Below are 24,562 nucleotides of genomic sequence, written 5' to 3'. Positions count from 1 at the left end.
GGAGTGGTTTCTGAACAGCTTGTACAGTATACAAGTATTACAGTGCAGATTCTCTATACGGTTCAGTAAATATTTATAGTAGTGTCTTAGTATCAACTACTGAAGACTCTCAAGTTTTTTGTTTTTTTATATTAAATATTTATAGCTCATTTTAATTGCTTTTAATTGCCTAGAAGAAGGGTTGTTATCAGCATACCTCCCAACCAAATTGGAGTCAGCGGAATAGTCCCAGATTCTGGGTCCTGTCCAGCTGTCCCAGTATCAACTCATCTGCATCCATTCTGGATGCAGATAAGTTAAAAACAATGATGAAGAAGGAGCCAACTGCAGACTTCACCATCGTGTGTGAAGCACATCCTTGTGTTCTCCAGTCACGGGAGCTGTAGGTGTGATGTGTTGACATCACTCACGTTGTGCCTGCAGCTCCCTGAATACTCCGAGAGAACAGCTTTCAGTGTTAAATTGTGGGGGCAAATGGAGGGGGGCATTAAACTGATGGCAGATGAATAGAGGACATTAAACTGGAGGCAAATGAAGGGGTGATATTAAACTGGGGCAGATGAAGGGAGGACATTAATCTTGGAGCAGAGGAAGGCGGAACATTAAACTGGGGGCAGATGGATGGGGTGCATTAATCTGGGGGAGATGAAGAGGGGACATTAAAATGGAGGGACCCAATGTGTCCCAATGAAAAACCTGTAATAGGACCCCCACCTATACTGTGACATTTAAAATAGTGGTGTATTTTCTATCGCAGATGCACTTTTGAGGCCCCTTCAACCAATATACAGTCAGAGCTTCCCGTTTGCTGATCGGTCAAGCACCTGTCACCTGGCAGGCTTCTACCAATCAGTGCTTTAGAGAACAAAAACATAGCACTGCGCTGTACACAGAGGAACATGTCATGGGACGGAAAAAATTAAAGGTCCTCTTGTGGCTATCTATACCCCTTAATTTGCGTGTCTCTACCTCAAAAATATATAACACCAGAAAAAAACAAAAACAAGGTAGACTGTACACTCAGCAATACGGAAAAATATAAAAATATTTATTAATATATTGATACAATTGTAACAAGAAAACACACACAATACAGGAAACAATTCCCACAAAGGATCTGCTTAGCCACAGTTTCATTGTCCCTTTATGAAGACATTATATTGCCGAATCACATGGTGTTTATGAATACACTCCAAGAAAGCACATTAGTATAAGGATGAAATATAATAAGCATGAAGATGTAATAAAGAGTGTTTGCACATATAAGTATATCAGTAAACGCTATTGTAGCCACCAGTCAGTAGTAAAGCACAACCTCATACCTAGCTGGAAACAACAACTGTATCTCAGTATCAGTGTCTCAATATCTCAAAAAAACCCTGCACCTAGGTTTAATAATTACATGAGGATGTAATAAAGAGTGTCTGTACATATAGGTATATCAGCAAATACTATTGTAGCCACCAGTCAGTAGTAAAGCACAACCTCATATCTAGCTGGAAACAACAACTGTGTCTCAGTATCAGTGTCTCCGTATCTCATAGAACTGCACCTAGGTTTGATAGTTGTGGACGGTCGCTCAAAATCAGTGAACCAGTATACAAACAAATAAACAAGTGTATGACATGCCTAAAGAAACCAGTTCAATATGTAATATCAAAACCAAATGTGCTTACCCATGTGTAGGGCTAGGCTAGTGCCTGGGACCTGTGGTGAGCGGGTCACCCGACGCGCGTTTCAGCGCTCTTGCCTTCGTCAGGGGAAGTGTGTAAACATGCGTTTTTGCGCATTTTTTACATGTGTAAAAAATGTCATTGAAGTCAATGGGAGTCTGATTTTTACATGTGTATCCTTTACACGTGTATTATGCAAAAATGAGAGCGTGCATGGGCCCTTAATAGTAACGGACCTTTGTCAATACAGTCCATTAACCCATTGCATACAGGTAATTTGGGAGAGTGGTGGGGGCTAGTGTTTTTGTATCACGTAGATTCAGATATGAAGTTTTAATATTGATAAATAAAAGTTCAGTTTTATCTACTGTAAGTCATCACACATATTTTTGCCATTTTCAATTTTTCTGTATTTTGATAGACCACATAGCATAAAAAAAAACAAAACACATTACAACTGGTAAAAATGATTTCGTATAAGTGCCCAAGGAAAAGATAGGTAGTACAATGCATTGCACTAACTACAGTATGTAAAAGCTAGGAGAAAATCGCAAGTTGAAGAGTGCGATCTCTATATTGTTAAAGTGAAATTATTTGTTTTTGAAAAAAAAACAAACACATTAATCCCCTTCCCAAAATGTTTAATAATAAAAAAAAATAAAAACATAGCACTCATATTGCAATACAAATGTGATGTTATTTTACCTACGCACTGAACAGCATGAAAAATTGCCATATTTTGTCTGTTGTCAATAAAATGTTTTAGAAATAGATTAGAAAGGGTTATGTTCCTCAAAATGGCATCAATAAAAACATCAGGCAAAAAATGAGCCATCGCACAATTGTGTTAACAAAAAATAATAAAGTTATTTACTTTGCAAATAACCATACAAATTTGGTATCAGTGTGATTTGTATCAATCCAGGTAATAAATGTATTAGATTAATTAAGTCGCACGGTAAATCGTGCAAAATGTATAACACAAAAAGGCAATGGCAAAATTATTATAAATGGCAAAATAAATGCAAGAATATTGAACATGAAGTACAATGTATAAAAAAAAAATCTGAAATTAAATTGTATAAAATGAAATGTCAGTTACTGCCATATAAAGTGACGTCAGTATTGTTCTTACTATTTTGTCTCTTACAGTTTTGTCTCTTATTAGGATGTGTTCATAAGGGGTTATACAAGAATCTGCATGAAATAGTGATGCTGTATGGTTTTAGCTATTGTGTGTGTGACTGATTACACTATCAATTCTTGTTTATGATCAATCCACACACAAATATTCTATGAATTACAGATTGTCTTAGATTTATATATGTGACTTTAACATAACAAAAAAAAGGGGGTCTCCCCTGGTGACTCTGGCCTGCTTTGTTTTGTTTGTATTTTTTTTTTTTTTTTTTGCACTATTGGTCTGTTTCAGACCTTGCTGTATTATAATAAAACTGCAATGAAAATTTGAATTGTGAAAAAAACTTAAGAAATGAATACTCAGACACTGATTTAAACTTTTTATTGTTACATGGAAAGTTAATTGTCAAGTTCTCAAAAACCTTAAAACCTGTATGATCAACACAATTTGAGAAAAATGCCAAAATATCTTCATCATCATAAGGCAAAAACACTCAGAAATTTATTCCAAAATGCCACTTGGTATCTTCCTTTAGATGTTCATTGCGAGAGAGATAAACTAAAATAAAAACAAAAGAAAGTTACTTAGTCTTTTCTGAAAGTTATGTAAATAAATAAAATGAATAAATAAATAAATAGGTCATCCATGTCTTACTCAGCAATTGGTAAACTCATATTTGACTAAAAAGTCCTATACTTTTTTACACATTTTACATTTGTCCTTCTGAGACTGTACCTGTCATGGCACTCAACAGTTACCACAGATTAGATCGTTTGTACATGGCTGCTGCTTCTGGAGATTGAACAACAAGCTCCTAGATGACCCTATGTGGTCGAGGTCGAGGTACGTTCAACCATCTCCAACATCACACCTCTGATACCTCCCATGCTCCTGAAGTGTCTGGTAAGGGGAGTCTTTGTATTGCATGGAGCGAGACTCAAAAAAGAAAGGTCATCCAAACTGAAGGACTTGTTGCACTCCTGGACTTTAAACAGGCCTCTAATAAATCCATTCCATCTTAATCCTGACATAGAAAGTAACCTAAGGGAATTCGTCCTGCGCCCTGTCCCAATCGAAAACACTGATGGTAACTTCTCCGATAATAAACTATCCTGCTGTATAGAAGCCTTAAAATCAGGGAAGAGCCTGGGTTCTACAAGACCACTCGATTCTACAAGAGCCTGGGAGACCTGCTTCTCCCTCCCCTTGTCCAATCCTTTTGTCAATCTTCAGAGGATCCCCTTTCCCTCCTAGGCACTACACCACTGTGACTGCAGTGACTGTAGACCCATCTTGATCCTCAACTTTGAACTCAAACTATATATAAAACTGATAGCCATCCCAGGTCACAAAGCTCGAGACAATTCCATAAAATGATCTCCAAGATAGTGAGGGCCCAGGCTTCAGGTGCCCACCTCTGCCTGCTGTCAGTAGACATGGATGAACCATTTGAGAGAGTACACTTGATGTTTCTGGTCTGGGTTCTCACATGCAGTGCATTATGGCCCTATATAATCATCCTACCGCAAGCATCCAAGTAAATGGCATGTTCTCTTGCCCCTTTTACTTCTCGTAAGGGACTCATCAGGGTTGCCCTTTATCCCCTATCCTTTACATATTAGCAATGGATCCCCTCGCATACGCTAATCGCACAAATAGTTCCATCAAAGATCTAATGTGTGATTACGTCAAGCTTAAACTCTCCCTCTTCAGAGACGACCTACTGCAATATGTCACCTCCCCATACACTTCACTCTCTTCTATTCTACAGGAGTTCCATGGTGCCTGCATCTATCAGACATTTATGGCATATCCTGAGAACATTTCACATAGAAGCACCCCAAATAACACAAAAAATGGCCATGAAAAACATTATCCATAACATCACGGAAAAAGCTCAAGCCAACACTCAATCCAATTAATTAAAAAAGTTTTAAATATTTATTAAATATTTTGGCAAATAAATGCCACTTAAAATTCAATAATATACAGCAGGGCAGATGGATAAAGCCAAAGACACAAACAGAATAGACACGTAGAACAGATAGCATAAGGTGTTTTTTGCTGAATCCTATAATATAAATTCAGGCAATAACAATACAAATATATGGAATAGCAGAATTCTGTTATATTCACTATAGAATATTATTAATTAGAGATGAGCGAACACTAAAATGTTCGAGGTTCGAAATTCGATTCGAACAGCCACTCACTGTTCGAGTGTTCGAATGGGTTTCGAACCCCATTATAGTCTATGGGGAACATAAACTCGTTAAGGGGGAAACCCAAATTCGTGTCTGGAGGGTCACCAAGTCCACTATGACACCCCAGGAAATGATACCAACACCCTGGAATGACACTGGGACAGCAGGGGAAGCATGTCTGGGGGCATAAAAGTCACTTTATTTCATGGAAATCCCTGTCAGTTTGCGATTTTCGCAAGCTAACTTTTCCCCATAGAAATGCATTGGCCAGTGCTGATTGGCCAGAGTACGGAACTCGACCAATCAGCGCTGGCTCTGCTGGAGGAGGCGGAGTCTAAGATAGCTCCACACCAGTCTCCATTCAGGTCCGACCTTAGACTCCGCCTCCTCCGGCAGAGCCAGCGCTGATTGGCCGAAGGCTGGCCAATGCATTCCTATGCGAATGCAGACTTAGCAGTGCTGAGTCAGTTTTGCTCAACTACACATCTGATGCACACTCGGCACTGCTACATCAGATGTAGCAATCTGATGTAGCAGAGCCGAGGGTGCACTAGAACCCCTGTGCAAACTCAGTTCACGCTAATAGAATGCATTGGCCAGCGCTGATTGGCCAATGCATTCTATTAGCCCGATGAAGTAGAGCTGAATGTGTGTGCTAAGCACACACATTCAGCACTGCTTCATCACGCCAATACAATGCATTAGCCAGTGCTGATTGGCCAGAGTACGGAATTCGGCCAATCAGCGCTGGCTCTGCTGGAGGAGGCGGAGTCTAAGATCGCTCCACACCAGTCTCCATTCAGGTCCGACCTTAGACTCCGCCTCCTCCGGCAGAGCCAGCGCTGATTGGCCGAAGGCTGGCCAATGCATTCCTATGCGAATGCAGACTTAGCAGTGCTGAGTCAGTTTTGCTCAACTACACATCTGATGCACACTCGGCACTGCTACATCAGATGTAGCAATCTGATGTAGCAGAGCCGAGGGTGCACTAGAACCCCTGTGCAAACTCAGTTCACGCTAATAGAATGCATTGGCCAGCGCTGATTGGCCAATGCATTCTATTAGCCCGATGAAGTAGAGCTGAATGTGTGTGCTAAGCACACACATTCAGCACTGCTTCATCACGCCAATACAATGCATTAGCCAGTGCTGATTGGCCAGAGTACGGAATTCGGCCAATCAGCGCTGGCTCTGCTGGAGGAGGCGGAGTCTAAGGTCGGACCTGAATGGAGACTGGTGTGGAGCGATCTTAGACTCCGCCTCCTCCAGCAGAGCCAGCGCTGATTGGTCGAGTTCCGTACTCTGGCCAATCAGCGCTGGCCAATGCATTCTATTAGCCCGATGAAGTAGAGATGAATGTGTGTGCTTAGCACACACATTCAGCTCTACTTCATCAGGCTAATAGAATACATTGGCCAATCAGCGCTGGCCAATGCATTCTATTAGCTTGATGAAGCAGAGTGTGCACAAGGGTTCAAGCGCACCCTCGGCTCTGATGTAGCAGAGCTGAGGCTGCACAAGGGTTCAAGCGCACCCTCGGCTCTGATGTAGGAGAGCCGAGGGTGCACTTGAACCCTTGTGCACCCTCAGCTCTGCTACATCAGAGCCGAGGGTGCGCTTGAACCCTTGTGCACACTCTGCTTCATCGGGCTAATAGAATGCATTGGCCAGCGCTGATTGGCCAGAGTACGGAACTCGACCAATCAGCGCTGGCTCTGCTGGAGGAGGCGGAGTCTAAGATAGCTCCACACCAGTCTCCATTCAGGTCCGACCTTAGACTCCGCCTCCTCCGGCAGAGCCAGCGCTGATTGGCCGAAGGCTGGCCAATGCATTCCTATGCGAATGCAGACTTAGCAGTGCTGAGTCAGTTTTGCTCAACTACACATCTGATGCACACTCGGCACTGCTACATCAGATGTAGCAATCTGATGTAGCAGAGCCGAGGGTGCACTAGAACCCCTGTGCAAACTCAGTTCACGCTAATAGAATGCATTGGCCAGCGCTGATTGGCCAATGCATTCTATTAGCCCGATGAAGTAGAGCTGAATGTGTGTGCTAAGCACACACATTCAGCACTGCTTCATCACGCCAATACAATGCATTAGCCAGTGCTGATTGGCCAGAGTACGGAATTCGGCCAATCAGCGCTGGCTCTGCTGGAGGAGGCGGAGTCTAAGATAGCTCCACACCAGTCTCCATTCAGGTCCGACCTTAGACTCCGCCTCCTCCGGCAGAGCCAGCGCTGATTGGCCGAAGGCTGGCCAATGCATTCCTATGCGAATGCAGACTTAGCAGTGCTGAGTCAGTTTTGCTCAACTACACATCTGATGCACACTCGGCACTGCTACATCAGATGTAGCAATCTGATGTAGCAGAGCCGAGGGTGCACTAGAACCCCTGTGCAAACTCAGTTCACGCTAATAGAATGCATTGGCCAGCGCTGATTGGCCAATGCATTCTATTAGCCCGATGAAGTAGAGCTGAATGTGTGTGCTAAGCACACACATTCAGCACTGCTTCATCACGCCAATACAATGCATTAGCCAGTGCTGATTGGCCAGAGTACGGAATTCGGCCAATCAGCGCTGGCTCTGCTGGAGGAGGCGGAGTCTAAGATCGCTCCACACCAGTCTCCATTCAGGTCCGACCTTAGACTCCGCCTCCTCCGGCAGAGCCAGCGCTGATTGGCCGAATTCCGTACTCTGGCCAATCAGCACTGGCTAATGCATTGTATTGGCGTGATGAAGCAGTGCTGAATGTGTGTGCTTAGCACACACATTCAGCTCTACTTCATCGGGCTAATAGAATGCATTGGCCAATCAGCGCTGGCCAATGCATTCTATTAGCGTGAACTGAGTTTGCACAGGGGTTCTAGTGCACCCTCGGCTCTGCTACATCAGATTGCTACATCTGATGTAGCAGTGCCGAGTGTGCATCAGATGTGTAGTTGAGCAAAACTGACTCAGCACTGCTAAGTCTGCATTCGCATAGGAATGCATTGGCCAGCCTTCGGCCAATCAGCGCTGGCTCTGCCGGAGGAGGCGGAGTCTAAGGTCGGACCTGAATGGAGACTGGTGTGGAGCGATCTTAGACTCCGCCTCCTCCAGCAGAGCCAGCGCTGATTGGTCGAGTTCCGTACTCTGGCCAATCAGCGCTGGCCAATGCATTCTATTAGCCCGATGAAGTAGAGCTGAATGTGTGTGCTTAGCACACACATTCAGCTCTACTTCATCAGGCTAATAGAATACATTGGCCAATCAGCGCTGGCCAATGCATTCTATTAGCTTGATGAAGCAGAGTGTGCACAAGGGTTCAAGCGCACCCTCGGCTCTGATGTAGCAGAGCTGAGGGTGCACAAGGGTTCAAGTGCACCCTCGGCTCTCCTACATCAGAGCCGAGGGTGCGCTTGAACCCTTGTGCAGCCTCGGCTCTGCTACATCAGAGCCGAGGGTGCGCTTGAACCCTTGTGCACACTCTGCTTCATCAAGCTAATAGAATGCATTGGCCAGCACTGATTGGCCAGAGTACGGAATTCGGCCAATCAGCGCTGGCCAATGCATCCCTATGGGAAAAAGTTTATCTCACAAAAATCACAATTACACACCCGATAGAGCCCCAAAAAGTTATTTTTAATAACATTCCCCCCTAAATAAAGGTTATCCCTAGCTATCCCTGCCTGTACAGCTATCCCTGTCTCATAGTCACAAAATACACATTCTCATATGACCCGGATTTGAAATCCACTATTCGTCTAAAATGGAGGTCACCTGATTTCGGCAGCCAATGACTTTTTCCAATTTTTTTCAATGCCCCCGATGTCGTAGTTCCTGTCCCACCTCCCCTGCGCTGTTATTGGTGCAAAAAAGGCGCCAGGGAAGGTGGGAGGGGAATCGAATTTTGGCGCACTTTACCACGTGGTGTTCGATTCGATTCGAACATGGCGAACACCCTGATATCCGATCGAACATGTGTTCGATAGAACACTGTTCGCTCATCTCTATTATTAATATATAACAATATTCAAGATATGTGACCCATGAAAATAAATATACAATATTATGTCAGTGCATCATTAAATAGCAATGGGAAACACATCAAGATTTTGTTACACAAAATTAAGCATGAAAGTGTAAGGCAGCTATAAAAATACTAGTCACATTGACAAAAATATAGCACCCATAAGGTCATACATAAACATGCCCAACCACCCTCAAATTTAAGTGCAACATCCTGCTACAGAACCTGACAGAAAGTTCCAATGTAATGATAACTGTATTAATTACCTGATGTCATGTTGAAAGATTTAAAGGTCAGCAAAACACCCAAAGATAATGGACTGATAGGTAGAAGGACCACCCCTACGCACTCACCTCCTGAGGAAGCCAGTCTCGTGGCGAAACGCGTAGGGGTGGTCCTTCTAAAGGTTGGAATTATTGGTGAATGCAGTTTTCTAACTTGATCTTCACATTTGTCATTACCTCAATGTTGTTTACACTGATCTTGTCTCCTGCGCCTTTATCCAATGCTTTGAATACTCCTAAAAATGGAAAAGATAAAAAAATCTAATTAATATTTCTCAGGTTAGTGAAGTAATGAGTAACATTTAGATATGCTGTACATTGTACTGTTTCTCCTAATCTACATTTTGCAATTATTCCAGCGTTGCCATCAAACATAATCTCTGTCAGAGTTCTTTGATATGCAACAGAAAGAAAAAATAGAAGAGTATTTTTTAGGCTAAGGCCCTGCATTGCAAAAAAGCACTGCGGGTAAAACTGTGGCGCCGAATCCCATGCACACATTGCAGAAAAATACATGCAGCAGACATGGTGCGATTTCCACAACTGTTGTCGTTTTGGAAATCACGGAAATCACGGAAATCACGGAAACACTGTCAATTTCCCTATAGATATAATAGAAGCGGTAAGTCTGCAGGGGAAACCTCTGCAGACCTTCTGCAAATAGCCTGCTGGAAAAACAGTGATGTGTCGCCGCTGTGGTTTTTCCTGCAGTGCTTATTTGCTGCATCCCGCTATGTAGGGCCTAAGCCTAAAGGAGTTGTGCAGGATTAGAAATCATGGCTGCTTTCTTCTTCTCAGGAAGTGACCTCACGTCCACTGGTTTCATGCCATTATTACAGCTCAGTCCCATTAAACTGAGTGGCCATGTGACTGACAGACGTGATGGCCATGAGTATTGAGCATCCAAGTAAATGTGACATTTTGTAACACTGTTCAATGTCCAATCGATAGTGTCTTGAAAATGTATGGAAATTAGACCATGATGACACTTTACAAATCTGGTCCACACTAGCTTGTCTTTCAGCCCACAAAGATGCCTTAGCTCTTGTAGAATGGGCTTTTATCTGTGAAGATGGAACAAGACCCTGAGAATTATAGGCACGTTAGTAGTTTAAAGCCAAATGTCAATGAAGTTTCCTTGTTGTCTGACGTCTCTGACGTCACATGAATCCGGCCTGCGTCCCGGGTCATGTGACGTCCGACGTCATTGCAAAAGGACGGCAGCGGAGGCAGACAGCGTAGGAGCTGGGGGACAGGTAAGAAACAGTAGTTTTTTAATGTTTTTATTCCCCCGGGTCTCCGATTATTATACACTGGGGTCTGAAAAGACCCCAGAGTATAATAATTGTTTATGGGTGTCCACAGTGGGACATAATAGTGTGTGCAGGAGCCACTATGGGGCATAATACTGTGTACTGGGGCCACTATGGGGGATAATACTGTGTGCAGGGGCCACTATGAGGGATAATACTGTGTGCAGGGGCCACTATTGGGGATAATACTGTGTGCAGGGGCCACTATGAGGCATAATACTGTATGCAGGGGCCACTATGGGGTACAATACTGTGTGCAGGGGCCACTATGGGGGATAATACTGTGTGCAGGGGCCACTATGAGGGATAATACTGTGTGCAGGGGCCACTATGAGGCATAATACTGTATGCAGGGGCCACTATGGGGTACAATACTGTGTGCAGGGGCCACTATGGGGGATAATACTGTGTGCAGGGGCCACTATGAGGGATAATACTGTGTGCAGGGGCCACTATGGGAGATAATACTGTGTGAAGGGGCCACTATGGGGGATAATACTGTGTGCAGGGGCCACTATGGGGGATAATACTGTGTGCAGGGGCCACTATGAGGGATAATACTGTGTGCAGGGGCCACTATGGGAGATAATACTGTGTGAAGGGGCCACTATGGGGTACAATACTGTGTGCAGGGGCCACTATGGGGGATAATACTGTGTGCAGGGGCCACTATGAGGGATAATACTGTGTGCAGGGGCCACTATGAGGCATAATACTGTATGCAGGGGCCACTATGGGGTACAATACTGTGTGCAGGGGCCACTATGGGGGATAATACTGTGTGCAGGGGCCACTATGAGGGATAATACTGTGTGCAGGGGCCACTATGGGAGATAATACTGCGTGAAGGGGCCACTATGGGGGATAATACTGTGTGCAGGGGCCACTATGGGGGATAATACTGTGTGCAGGGGCCACTAAGGGACATAATACTGTGTGCAGGGGCCACTATGGGGTGCAATACTGTGTGCAGGGGCCACTATGGGGTACAATACTGTGTGCAGGGGCCACTATGGGGGATAATACTATGTGTAGGGGCCACTCTGGGGGATAATACTGTTTGCAGGGGCCACTATGGGGGATAATGGAACGCGCAGGAATGAGTAGGAGGGGGTCGGTCGAGGTCTTCGGCGTCGGTCGGGGGGGGGGGGGGGCATGTCAAAAGTCACGGGGCTCCGCCATTCCTAGTTACGCCACTGATCATCTAAAGTATGGAAATTCTGCCCTGAGGACTCCCAGGTGCTGGGCAAAAGGATGCGAGTAGGAATTCCTGGTTCTTGTGGAAGGAAGAAGTTGCTTTAGGAATGAAGGAAGGGTCGATTCTGAGAATAATTTTATCCTCCTAGGCTTAGGCAGTGGCATATCTACCGGGGTAGTAGGGATAGCGGCTGCCACAGGGCCCAGGACATTAGGGAACCGGCGACAGCCGCTACCGCTGCGTTTTTTTTCTTTTCTTAATAGGCCGGTACCAGCTGGAGTTACTCCAGCCGGTAATGGGCCCTATTTACTTACAGATCCTGTCAGTGGCCAGGATCGGTAAGTGACGCCACGGGTCCCACAAACATAATTTTTTCAGACCCCCGAGTATAATGATTGGAGGTCCAGGGGAGGTAAGGTAACATAAAACACTGTGCTACTCACCTCTCAGGCAGGCTTCGGGCCTACTTCTGTGACTCTCCCTGACGTCACATGAGCGGGGCCTGCGTCCTGGGTCATGTGACGTCCTGGACGTCATTGAAGATGGCCGACATCATCGAGAACTGCAGCAGAGCCGGGGATAGGTAAGTAACAGTATTTTTTATGTTGGTACCCCCCTTTGGTCTCCGATTATTTTTCAAACTTATGATTGAACATACTACCCTGTGGTGCACCACATGTAATATCTTTAGTTTATTACTCACACAAGCTTTCCATCATTCCCATTATTCCATTGCCTGTCAGTGTCATTAAAGGGTTTCAATGATTTTTGCCATTAAAGGATGTATTTTCTTCTTTCTGACAGTGGAAGGCTGTGTATCTTAAATCTTCTCACTCCAGTGGACCAGTGGGCAGGGCTAATAAATTTATGATGCACAAACTTCCATGTGTAAAAAGGAAATCAGAAAGACATCAAAGAAATGTAACCCTTCCTATTGTGTGGTAGGTGATCTGTGGGCCCCCATGGTTTCAGGATTCAGTTGCACCTATGACTAATGTGACCATTATAGTTATGCCAGTGAGTATTACATCAGTAGTCCCACATGACATGCTAGAATGGCCATCACTGTTCTGCCAATTCCTGTGATTTTTAAAGACATTTTTAGATGTATCTATGGGTTACCTAAGCTTAGAAAAGGGGCTATTACAGATACTACAGGTACTGCTACCACATTTATTAGAGCATCATTGTAGAAAAAATACTACTCCTTTATGTTTCAAAATATCTTAGAGAATATTGAGAGACTTTTTATACTTACTATAAGAATTTTCAAGGCGTATCAAACAGTTCAAGAAATCATCAAAATCTATTTGATAGTTGTCATCAGCGTATCTCAAGACAATCAATTGCAGAATAATGTTATTGAGCTGAAATCCTAAAAGATAAATAAAACACATGAATATAACAAAGCTTTGTTTTATTTGTTGCAATATTAACTATTAACTGCAGCAAAGGTTAAGGCCCCATGAAGCGGGCCACAGCAAAAAAAAAAAAAAAAACGCTGTGGGGAAAATGGTATTCCATTATACCTATAGGAATCCCGCTAGCGTTTCAATAGGTATAATTGATATATTGCAATATACAAAACCATAATGGTCTTGGAAATCACATCATTGTCGCTGTGCATATTTTTCTGTCAGGTGTGGACGGGATTCACTAGAAAATACTGCGTTTATGTGAGGTCCTGGCGTAAAGGTGCAAATACCAGTGAGGACATTTGGATATTGATTGATTTGTTGTAAATGCATCATATAATAGCTTATCATTCACACACATATGAGATACAAGCACACAGATCCTGGCACATTATAATGTTATACATGCAAGATATAAAGCAAGATCTAATGTAATGTGGAAATTTTTTAAAAAAATATATTAAAAAACTATTAGCTTAAATTATCACCATTTCTCTCATTTGCCTCATACAGTAAAAGATGTAGTGGAAAAAAATAAAAAAAAAGGCTTTGCCTCCCCATAAAAATAATTAAAAAAATAATTTGGAATAAAAAGTGAACAAAACATCATACAGTCGCCAAAATAACATTAATAAAAACTTCAAATTGTTCCACAAAAAACAAAACAAAACAAAAAACCATGGCTTGGTACAAGAAAGGAATTCTTTTCTTCAAAATGTTTAATTCTAACACATTCTGAGTTGAAGAAGTTGATTCTCAAAAATTACTCATACGAGACTCTGCCGCAGATTCCGCTTGAAATCATCAAAGAGAAAAGTCCTTCAAGGAGGACTTTTCTCTCCGCCTGTTTCAGTAGAAAATCACCTGAAACCCAGCCGACTACATTATAGTCCACTGATGGCGAACCTTTTAGAGACCAAGTGCCCAAGCTGCAACCCAAAACCCACTAAATTATCACAAAGTGCCAACACAGCATTTTAACCTTAATACTGTGCAGATCCACAATTGCAGACAGTTACGGACTCACAAATTACAGTTGTGTAAATGGGGCTTTACAGAGCCTTCAATAATACAAACAACTTTGTGCTGAAAGGTAAAGGTCTCTTCATTTGGTACTATTGAACAATTAATGTTCACTATTTACATCGCACAGGATCTGTGTTATAGAGACCGTACAATGTTATTACAGCCTATACTAATATCATGTCTGCTATAAAATAGATACTGTGTGATATAAATAGTAAATGGACCCCACACAGTACAATCTGCCCCACAGTGGCCCCCACACAGTATTATATGCTCCACAGTGGTCCCACATAGTGTTATATGCTCTAATTTGGGGCCCCACACAGTATTATATGGTCCACAGTAGGCCCCCACACAGTATTATATACATTACTTTGGGCCATCACACAGCATTATATGCTCCACAGTAGGCCCCCACACACACAGTATTATAAGCTTCACAGTAGCTTCCCACAGTATTATATGCTCCACAGTAGGTCCCCCCAACACACAGTATTATATGCTCCACAGTAGCCCCCGCAGCCTACACTGACAACTTTCAGCTATATGTGCATTTGCAATCAGGGTGTCAGCTTGTGTGCCAGCAAAGAGGGCTCTGAGTGCCCACTCTGGCTTGTGTACCACAGGTTCGCCATCACGGTTATAGTCTATAGGGTCCGCAGGTTTCAATGTGTAGTCCAGACAGGGTCTCAGTCTTTTGGGTCTCTATGTGGACCTGAAGGACAGAAACCAGATTGCTAGTGTGAACTTTGCATAAGCAGTTTCCTAGTGTTGTTTCCATCACATCATAACCTGGCTACGTGAAGCTATAAGATTAGTCATTGCTGTATTCTTCTACTTTTGGATAATACTCCAACACTCTCTTTCTGCTTCAGATTAGTATCGACAATTTCCTTTAGCAATTGTATGTACAAAAAAACTAGGGAAGCTCCCTTGAACATCATGCCTTTGCTGCAATGATGAGGGATTTTGCCAAGTCAGTATCCCAGCTGTGGACAGCGCTGTTTCAATCTGCTTGGATCTCACAAGCACAGCCTAGAGAGAACTGACTTGGCAAAGGTGAGAGACTTCTAGACCAGATTATGGGGATATTGTCACTCCTTAGGGAGAGACCACCTTGTAGGTGTGTGGAGTCTTACAAAGCCATTTTCACTCCACTGTGGGGGATCATGGGAAGAATATGCAAATATGTTTCCCCAGATGTAAATAGAGAAACAGTGCCTCTGTACAGTTTATGCTGCCCTCTAGGGCATCATTGCAGCAAAGGCTTGTGGGAAAGTCGGGCATGATGTTCAAGGGAGCTTCCCCTAGAAGGCAGCATACAGAGGCACTGTTTCCCTATTTACATCTTGGGAAACATATTTGCATATTCTTCCCATGATCCCCAACAGTGGAGCGAAAATGGCTTTGTAAGATTCCACACACCTACAAAGTGGTCTCTCCCTAAGGAGTGACAATATCCCCCAAAAACTAGGAAATGTGATATACTATATTCCGCATTTGTCTACAATTTTGTTACCTGCAGCATTGAGAGCTAGGCGAAGTTCATACGAAGATATAGTTCCTGATTTGTCGCTGTCAAACTTCATAAATATGGCCTAAAACATAAAGCCACAGGTTATGTGTTAAAGGTAATTCTAAACATTATCGTGGACGTATTTATTAACACATATAAAGACCTGTCAAATGGGAAAAATGAAAATCTAGGTTGGTAGAAGGTAATAAAGATGCCCCTACTATTATTAAGATATATTACAAATTTCATATATTCAGGGGTGAACCTGCCCCTTTTGCCGCCCGAGGCGAACTACAGAAAGCCACCCCCCCCCCCGCCGGAGGAGGGGGCGGAGCGGGGGCAGAGCGGGCGTGGCTGAGTGGAGGGGGTGTGGTGTATCGAAGGGGCGGGGCTTAGCGCCGTTCGCCGGCAGAGAACAGGCACGGAGAAGACCTGCTCTCTGCTTGAGCGTGAGGGGAGGCTGCTGGAGCAGCGCTGCTCCAGTGGCCTCCCCAAACCATCGCTCGGTGCTAAGCCAGTCCAGGACAGCTTGTCCTGCAAAAATGCCGCCCTCCCTGGGGCCCTGGCATAGCGCTGCCTGAAGCGGTCGCTTCAGGTCGCCTCATGGGAGGTGCATCGCTGCATATATTATGAAACAGTGATATGGAAAGTGGTGGAGGATCAAGTACCTTTCTCCAAGAATCCTTTCAAATGTGTTTAACTCCTTCTGGCCAGAGGAATTTTTCTATTTTCATTTTTGACTCCCCACCTTCCTAACCCCATAACTTTGTTAATTTTCATTTGACAGAGACATATGAGAGCTTAATGGTTGCAGGACAAATTGTTCTTCAGAATGGTACCATTTATTAATCTGTACAATGTACTGGGAAGCTAGAAAAAAAATTCTGAATGGGGTGCAATTGGGGAAAAGTGCATTTGTGGGACTTTGTTTTTACTGCATTCACTGTGCAGCCAAAATTACATATCACCCGCATTCTATGTTTCAGTGCAATTTTGTCGATACCAAATTTATATAATGTTTATGGGAGCAGCACTCTCCTTAGCTTATAGATGAGTGCACTTATTTCACCAATTTAAATAGAAGCTTGTTGAGAAAGTAGGAGAAGTGATAAGTGTACCAGCAAGATAAATGAAAGGCAGAACAGTTGTACCAAGTAAATTTAGTCAAACCTTGGAAAGAGAGACTCTTATAGCACTAGTAATGTTACTCCTGAAGTATCTACAGAAGTAAGCACCACTTGTAATGTCTCCCCAGAGGCACATATATCAGTCACTATCAAGCCTTAGGTACAAGACACAAGAGTTTGTTTTAAGACACACTGATGTGGTTTCCATATATATTATACAAAAATACACACACACATATATATAAAACAGCAGGAGGACATATAATACAATTATATTTGATAGTGTCTGAAAACATAAAATGATCATTTTTTTCCCTTACAATCCAATATTTCAGTTTGTTCCAGAAAATTTTGAACTCGTCAAATCCAAGGGATCCATTACCACTGGTCTAGTGTATTCTTTATTAAGGATCAAAATAAAATTAGAAAGGTTAATGTGCATTGGAGGAAATTTATCAAAATTTGAGAAACTAAAGCAGAGTAGATTCCCATAGAATGCAATTAAATTGAATTTTTCATAGACCCTTTGGAAAATAAAAACATATAATTCATAGAACTTTTTGCACCAGTGTGTGTGTGTGTGTGTGTGTGTGTGTGTGTGTGTGTGTGTGTGTGTGTGTGTGTGTATGTATGTATGTATGTATGTATGTATGTATGTATATATATATATATATATATATATATATATATATATATATACACACACACACACAGTCCTATGAAAAAAGTTTGGGCACCCCTATTAATCTTAATCATTTTTAGTTCTAAATATTTTGGTGTTTGCAACAGCCATTTCAGTTTGATATATCTAATAACTGATGGACACAGTAATAATTCAGGATTGAAATGAGGTTTATTGTACTAACAGAAAATGTGCAATATGCATTAAACCAAAATTTGACCAGTGCAAAAGTATGGGCACCTCAACAGAAAAGTGACATTAATATTTAGTAGATCCTCCTTTTGCAAAGATAACAGCCTCTAGTCGCTTCCTGTAGCTTTTAATCAGTTCCTGGATCCTGGATGAAGGGATCTTGGACCATTCCTCTTTACAAAACAATTCAAGTTCAGTTAAGTTTGATGGTCGCCGAGCATGGACAGCCCGCGTCAAATCATCCCACAGATGTTCAATGATATTCAGGTCTGGGGACTGGGATGGCCATTCTAGAACATTGTAATTGTTCCTCTGCATGAATGCCTGAGTCGATTTGGAGCGGTGTTTTGGATCATTGTCTTGCTGAAATATCCATCCCCGAAATAACTTCAACTTCGTCACTGATTCTTGAACATTATTCTCAAGAATCTGCTGATACTGAGTGGAATCCATGCGACCCTCAACTTTAACAAGATTCCCGGTGCCGGCATTGGCCACACAGCCCCAAAGCATGATGGAACCTCCACCAAATTTTACAGTGGGTAGCAAGAGTTTTTCTTGGAATGCTGTTTTTTTGGACGCCATGCATAACGCTTTTTTGTATGACCAAACAACTCAATCTTTGTTTCATCAGTCCACAGGACCTTCTTCCAAAATGAAGCTGGCTTGTCCAAATGTGCTTTTGCATACCTCAGGCGACTCTGTTTGTGGCGTGCTTGCAGAAACGGCTTCTTTCTCATCACTCTCCCATACAGCTTCTCCTTGTGCAAAGTGCGCTGTATTGTTGACCGATGCACAGTGACACCATCTGCAGCAAGATGATGCTGCAGCTCTTTGGAGGTGGTCTGTGGATTGTCCTTGACTGTTCTCACTATTCTTCTTCTCTGCCTTTCTGATATTTTTCTTGGCCTGCCACTTCTGGGATTAACAAGAACTGTCCCTGTAGTCTTCCATTTCCTTACTATGTTCCTCACAGTGGAAACTGACAGGTTAAATCTCTGAGACAACTTTTTGTATCCTTGTCCTGAACAACTATGTTGAACAATCTTTGTTTTCAGATCATTTGAGAGCGGGCTGTCCATGCTCGGCGACCATCAAACTTAACTGAACTTGAATTGTTTTGTAAAGAGGAATGGTCCAAAATACCTTCATCCAGGATCCAGGAACTGATTAAAAGCTACAGGAAGCGACTAGAGGCAAAAGGAGGATCTACTAAATATTAATGTCACTTTTCTGTTGAGGTGCCCATACTTTTGCACTGGTCAAATTTTGGTTTAATGCATATTGCACATTTTCTGTTAGTACAATAAACCTCATTTCACCCCTGAAATATTACTGTGTCCATCAGTTATTAGATATATCAAACTGAAATGGCTGTTGCAAACACCAAAATATTTAGAACTAAAAATGATTAAGATTAATATGGGTGCCCAAACTTTTTCATAGGACTGTATATATATATATATATATATATATATATATAGTATATCTCATCTACTAATGAAACGGACTCTCTCTGGTTTGATCTCGGCCTGCTGACTCTGCTTCTGTGTTGTTTTGTCTTGTCCTGTTCTGTGTAAAACTTATTTAGTGAAGGAACTGTCACCCAGTTGCCCTGCTATGACCTAGGGTAGTTCATCTACGTAGGCAGGGACAGGGGCTGGGTCAAGTTTGGAACTCACTGTCTCTGTAATTCTCTTCCTTCCTGGTTTCAGCAGCAACCACTAGGTAATTGCTCAACAGGCAATTCTATAGCAGTTACTGTGTACAAGAGTACAGGGGTATGTAACATGTAGAGAAAATTAGGGTAGGGGAAGGTCACTTCAAACCGTTATATCTCAGACATTATAAAACTTGCTTGTCACAAGAAAGAGGGGATTCCACATAATTTCCAATGATATTAGTGGTTGAAAACACTGTCAGGGTTAGGATATTTATATGCAGCTTCATAATATTTAATGATATGAAAATCCCAATCCCCACTGTTTTGAACCAGTGATGTCTCTGGAAATAATTTAACCTCGTACTGTAACCTTAGTGTCATATAAGAGGTCAGATGAGACACCAGAAGCAAATTTGCACATTTTATAATGTCGCAGGTATAACTGAAGTGACCCTCTCCTACTCTCATTTTCTCTTCATTTTACAGAGCCATGTACTCCATATGCAGTAACATTCAGTGAAAGGCAGAAACAGCACTTAATAAACAAGGGAAACCGTGAAAAGAATGCAGAATTTCGCAGAAAAGAGCCCAAAAAATTTGCTAATAAATTTAATAAACAATATATTAATGACTTGGCTCATACCTTTCACAGGACATTTACACCACGGTATAAAGCCTGCTTTCCTGGTCCCCAAATTGTATAACACCCCCTTTGAGCATCCCATCGTGTCTCCCTTCACACAGAGTTCCCTGCTGCCTAGAATAAATTTTGGCCCCATATATTAAATGGGTTACACATCTTTCCAATATTGATGGCCTATCAATATTACATATGAGGGGATCTGACTGCCAGCCTATAAGTCAGCTGTGCCGAGACAAGGCAGGTGCAGGTAATTACATGTTGGGAGCCATGTTGCTTACACACCATATGATGTGCACCATGTACTAGCCAAGCTCACTGCTACACACTGTATGGCAAATGAACAGTATGGCTCTTGGAATTGTTAACAGTACCAGTAGACATGCTGTCCTGAAAGAGCTAATCTGCAAGGGTTCTGGCTGTTGGACCCCTGCAGATGTAATATTGACGACCTATCCTAAGGACAGGCCATCAATATTAGAACAGTGAATAAAACTTTTAAGGGGTTTGTCCAGGAATTGGAGCAACGAGTGTGGCAGCTGGGGGAGGTGTAAAATTAAAAAAACAACCAAACAAACAAACCCACCATACTCACCAGTTCCATTGCCAGCTCCTTCTTGCCAGGAGTCTTGTGCCTCAAGTGACTTAGCAGCCACTAGTATGTGCCTGATGATATATCCTGAGGCTACTGATTGTACTCAGTGGTCAGGGTGCTGGATCTCCAGCAATGACACAACAGCATGAGACGTAACGGATACTGGTGAAGCACAATGGGGTATTGGGTACAGGTGAGTGTTTGTTTTTTGTTTTGTTTTTTATGCTTTTACACCTCCCTGACTGCCACAGGGGCAGCTTCAATTTATGGACAACCTTTTTAAAGTGATTCTCTGGGCTTAATTTTTTTTTTTTTATGGCCAATTCTAGGGTCAAAAATACTTAATTAGTAGGGGGCCAACATCCAGCACTGGGCCTAATCAGCTATATAGAACCAGTTCTGGTCACCATCCTGCCTTTGTTGCAGCAGAGCTCCACTGACTTCAATGAGCTCTGAGATGCAGAGACTATGCCTGGTTACTAGACTCTCTGCCATCTCTGGCCCAGTGTTGTGTATAGGATGTTGGTCCCCTACTGATCAGGTATTTATCACCAATCCTGAGGATAAACCATACATAAAATTAATACTGTATGTCTTCAAAATTTCCCCCCTAATGCCCAACACACTTTATTGCCCTACACAGGACATTGAATCCCATCATTGCAACTACTCAATATAATAGTCCCATACAGCCACATACAATATAGGGGACTAGTGAAGGAGCTACTGAATGGAGGAACCAGTGAAGAGATCATTGTATGAGGCATAAAGTGGCCCCTTCACTGATCCCCTTATATATTAGCTCATTGCTAAGGCTTGGTTCACATATCAGTATGCCATCCGTCCATTTGAATTCAGTTTGAGACTAAAAACGGACTGATGCACATACTGATTGTATACTGACACCTTTTTATGCTGACAGCAAACGCTGTCCATCCCCTAGAGGACAGATAAGGGGATTAAAAGTAGAAAATTGTAAACAGAGTAGACATAAGGACATTTATGATATGTCCTCATCTCTACTCTGTTTACAATTGCTACTTTTAATCCCCTTATTACCTAATTACTTATTACCTATTACCCTTATTAATTACTGAATTCAAACGGACGGATGGCATACTGATGTGTGAACCAAGCCTTACCTGTCTGCTGTCCAGTCCCACTCTGTCTCTCTGCTCAGGGTAGACTGTTGTGATGTCATGTGCACCTTGAGCAGGAGGAAATGGGAGGGGCTGGAGAGTAGATAGGTAAGTACTGATACTTACCCCTTATCCCAGGCATCTTGTAAGCGCAGAAATGGGCATCACTAAGTTAATAAGGTCCGTTTATGATGAGGTTATTAAAAAAGTAGTAGGAGTCAGATAGTGCCCCCTAAAGGCATGGGGATATGGGGGCGGCGGGCCCAACAGTGGTTTCATTGGTACCCTGATAAGCCAGTCTGAGCCTAGTGTTATTCATTACAAATAGCACATTAATGTCTACAGTTATAAGTATGTAGTCTCAGAAAAAGCATATCTAGGAAAAATATTATGAAGGATACATCCATAAGTGAAATTATGTTATGGCATGACAGAAGGCTCATCTCTTTAAATTTAATATTCTTTGCTGAAAAATAAAGAAAAATAAACACATATGTAAATTGCTTATAAGCATATAGGAAATGTACACAATGGCTGGAAAGTGTCATTTTTGTTCAATCTACTTTCCTGTGACACTGATCCGAAGAAAGGCAAAACCATATCTCCCTATGAGGCGATCATAGATACTTGTAGGTCAAGATATATTATAACTAAAACAGTACTACATTATTTTTCCTATATCACCATTAGACTAAAGACAATTTTACTCTTATTAGGTCACAAATTCCTTCCTGACTTCAAACGTGGTATCTGATAAATCTCAGCAAAATCTCCAATCAATCATGAGAGCAACTGCAGTCAGAGATTTCCATAGTCTTGCTACACTTACAGTAAAGGAACCATTCTATACATACCTAGCCTGTAAGCATCCTGGTATCGTGGAGAAAACATGTAACTAGGTGGAAATCTATAAAATAGCTTTGCAAACTTACTCTGCTATAATGCTAAATTTACTGGAATACACTGAAAGTCAGTTAAATGTAATGAATTAGTGAAAACTTACTTCTTCTCAGAACTGAATTCAAAACATACTGCAATTCTTGAGGACTAACTACCAAGTCCTGTGAAAGAAAAATATATGGATTATTACATGACTATTGAAATAAGTTCAAACATACCAGTATAAAGTAGAGATGAGCGAGTAGTATTTGATCGAGTAGGTATTCGATAGAATACTACGGTATTCGAAATACTCGTACTCGATCGAGTATCACTCGTTATTCGAATGGAAAAGTTCGATGCAGAACCAGCATTGATTGGCTGAATGCTATACAGTCGGCCAATCAACGCTGGTTCTTCTCCTACCTTTAGAAGTCTTCTCTGTGCAGCTTCCCCGTGGCGTCTTCCGGCTGGAATTCACTCTGCCAGGCATCGGGCCTGGGCAGAGCCGACTGCGCATGTCCGCTTGTAGTGCGGGCATGCGCAGTCGGCTCTGCCCAGGCCCGATGTCTGGCAGAGTGAATTCAGAGCCGGAAGATGCTGTGGGGATGCTGCAAGGAGAAGACTTCTCAGAGGATCCAGCCCAACCCTCACTCGTGGACTTGGTAAGTATAATTTGATCGAATGTTTGCCTACCCCTGAAACGAGCATTTTCCCCCCATAGACTATAATAGGGTTCGATATTCGATTCGAGTAGTCGAATATTGAGGGGCTACTCGAAACGAATATCGAACCTCGAACATTTTATTGTTTGCTCATCTCTAGTATAAAGCTACCTTCAGATGGCAATCTACTCAATCTACTACAAATGCACTACACCTCCTAAAATAAAAGTTTATCACGTGCAGAGTTCATGCATATTACTTAGGCTCTATTGACATGAGGAACATATTTTTAATATGATTGTATATGTTTGTATATAATATGATTACATATCAGCAGTGAGGCAAACATAAAACTTAACTTTTACTCAAAGTTAGCTAAAAAGATAAATAGATCACATTTTACAAGCATACTGTACAAGCTCATAGATATATAAATATACAAAGGGCAGGTGAAAAACACACAAGAATGTGTCAGCACTAGAGATGAGTGAACAGTGAAATATTCGATATTTGTTATTCATTTCGAATAGCCCCTCAATATTTGGCTATTTGAACGAATATCGGACCCCATTATAGCCTATGGGGAAAAACCGTTTGTTTCAGGGGAAACCCAAATTCGACTCAGAAGGGTCACCAAGTCCACTATGACACCTCAGCAAATGATGACAACACCTCTGCAATGCAATTGGGACAGCAGGGGAAGCATGCCTGGGGCATCTAACAAGCCCAAGTCACATTTTTACCCCACCATCACAGCCTATCAACTACACACTTTCCACGTTAAAAAAAACACTATAAGGGTGCATTCACACTGAGTCTACACTCAGATGATTCTGAACGTAAAACACATTCGGAATGAGCGCGTACAAAGCAGATCCCATTCATTTCTAAGGGAGCTGACATACATGCGCTCCCCATTGAAATGAATGGGAGGCTTTTTTCCCCTATTGCTTTCAATGTGATACGAGCGTAAAAAAGCCCTATATATATATATATATATTTTCAGTACACACATTATATATATATATATATATATATATATATATATATATATATATACACACATACATTTACACACAGTGTTGGACTGGGATGTCTAGGGCCCACCAGTGGAATTGTTTCTAGGGGCCCACCGTCAGGACCCCTGCTGTACTGAGGCAGCATGACAATACCATGCTGCTCACCCACCCCCC

General features: G+C 42.3%; 1 protein-coding gene across 1 annotated transcript in view; it reads right to left on the bottom strand.

Annotated features, from left to right (window-relative positions):
• Positions 1-3,181: 3,181 nt before the first annotated feature.
• The window catches only part of CAPN9 (calpain 9), a 96,779-nt gene continuing 75,398 nt past the window's right edge, over positions 3,182-24,562 (bottom strand). The window contains exons 14-20 of the mRNA XM_075267773.1: positions 22,829-22,886; positions 22,227-22,291; positions 17,235-17,303; positions 15,791-15,869; positions 13,089-13,205; positions 9,497-9,555; positions 3,182-3,372 (exon numbers count right to left, since the gene is read on the bottom strand). Coding sequence (XP_075123874.1) covers positions 3,346-3,372; positions 9,497-9,555; positions 13,089-13,205; positions 15,791-15,869; positions 17,235-17,303; positions 22,227-22,291; positions 22,829-22,886 — 474 coding nt within the window. The 3' untranslated portion in view covers positions 3,182-3,345. The remainder of the gene's footprint in view (positions 3,373-9,496; positions 9,556-13,088; positions 13,206-15,790; positions 15,870-17,234; positions 17,304-22,226; positions 22,292-22,828; positions 22,887-24,562) is intronic.

Source organism: Leptodactylus fuscus, chromosome 3, assembly GCF_031893055.1.
Source record: "Leptodactylus fuscus isolate aLepFus1 chromosome 3, aLepFus1.hap2, whole genome shotgun sequence".
In the NCBI taxonomy this organism is placed as follows: Eukaryota; Metazoa; Chordata; class Amphibia; order Anura; family Leptodactylidae; genus Leptodactylus; species Leptodactylus fuscus.
Note: the sequence above shows the minus strand (reverse complement) of the source record. Positions and strands in the feature narration are given on the sequence as shown.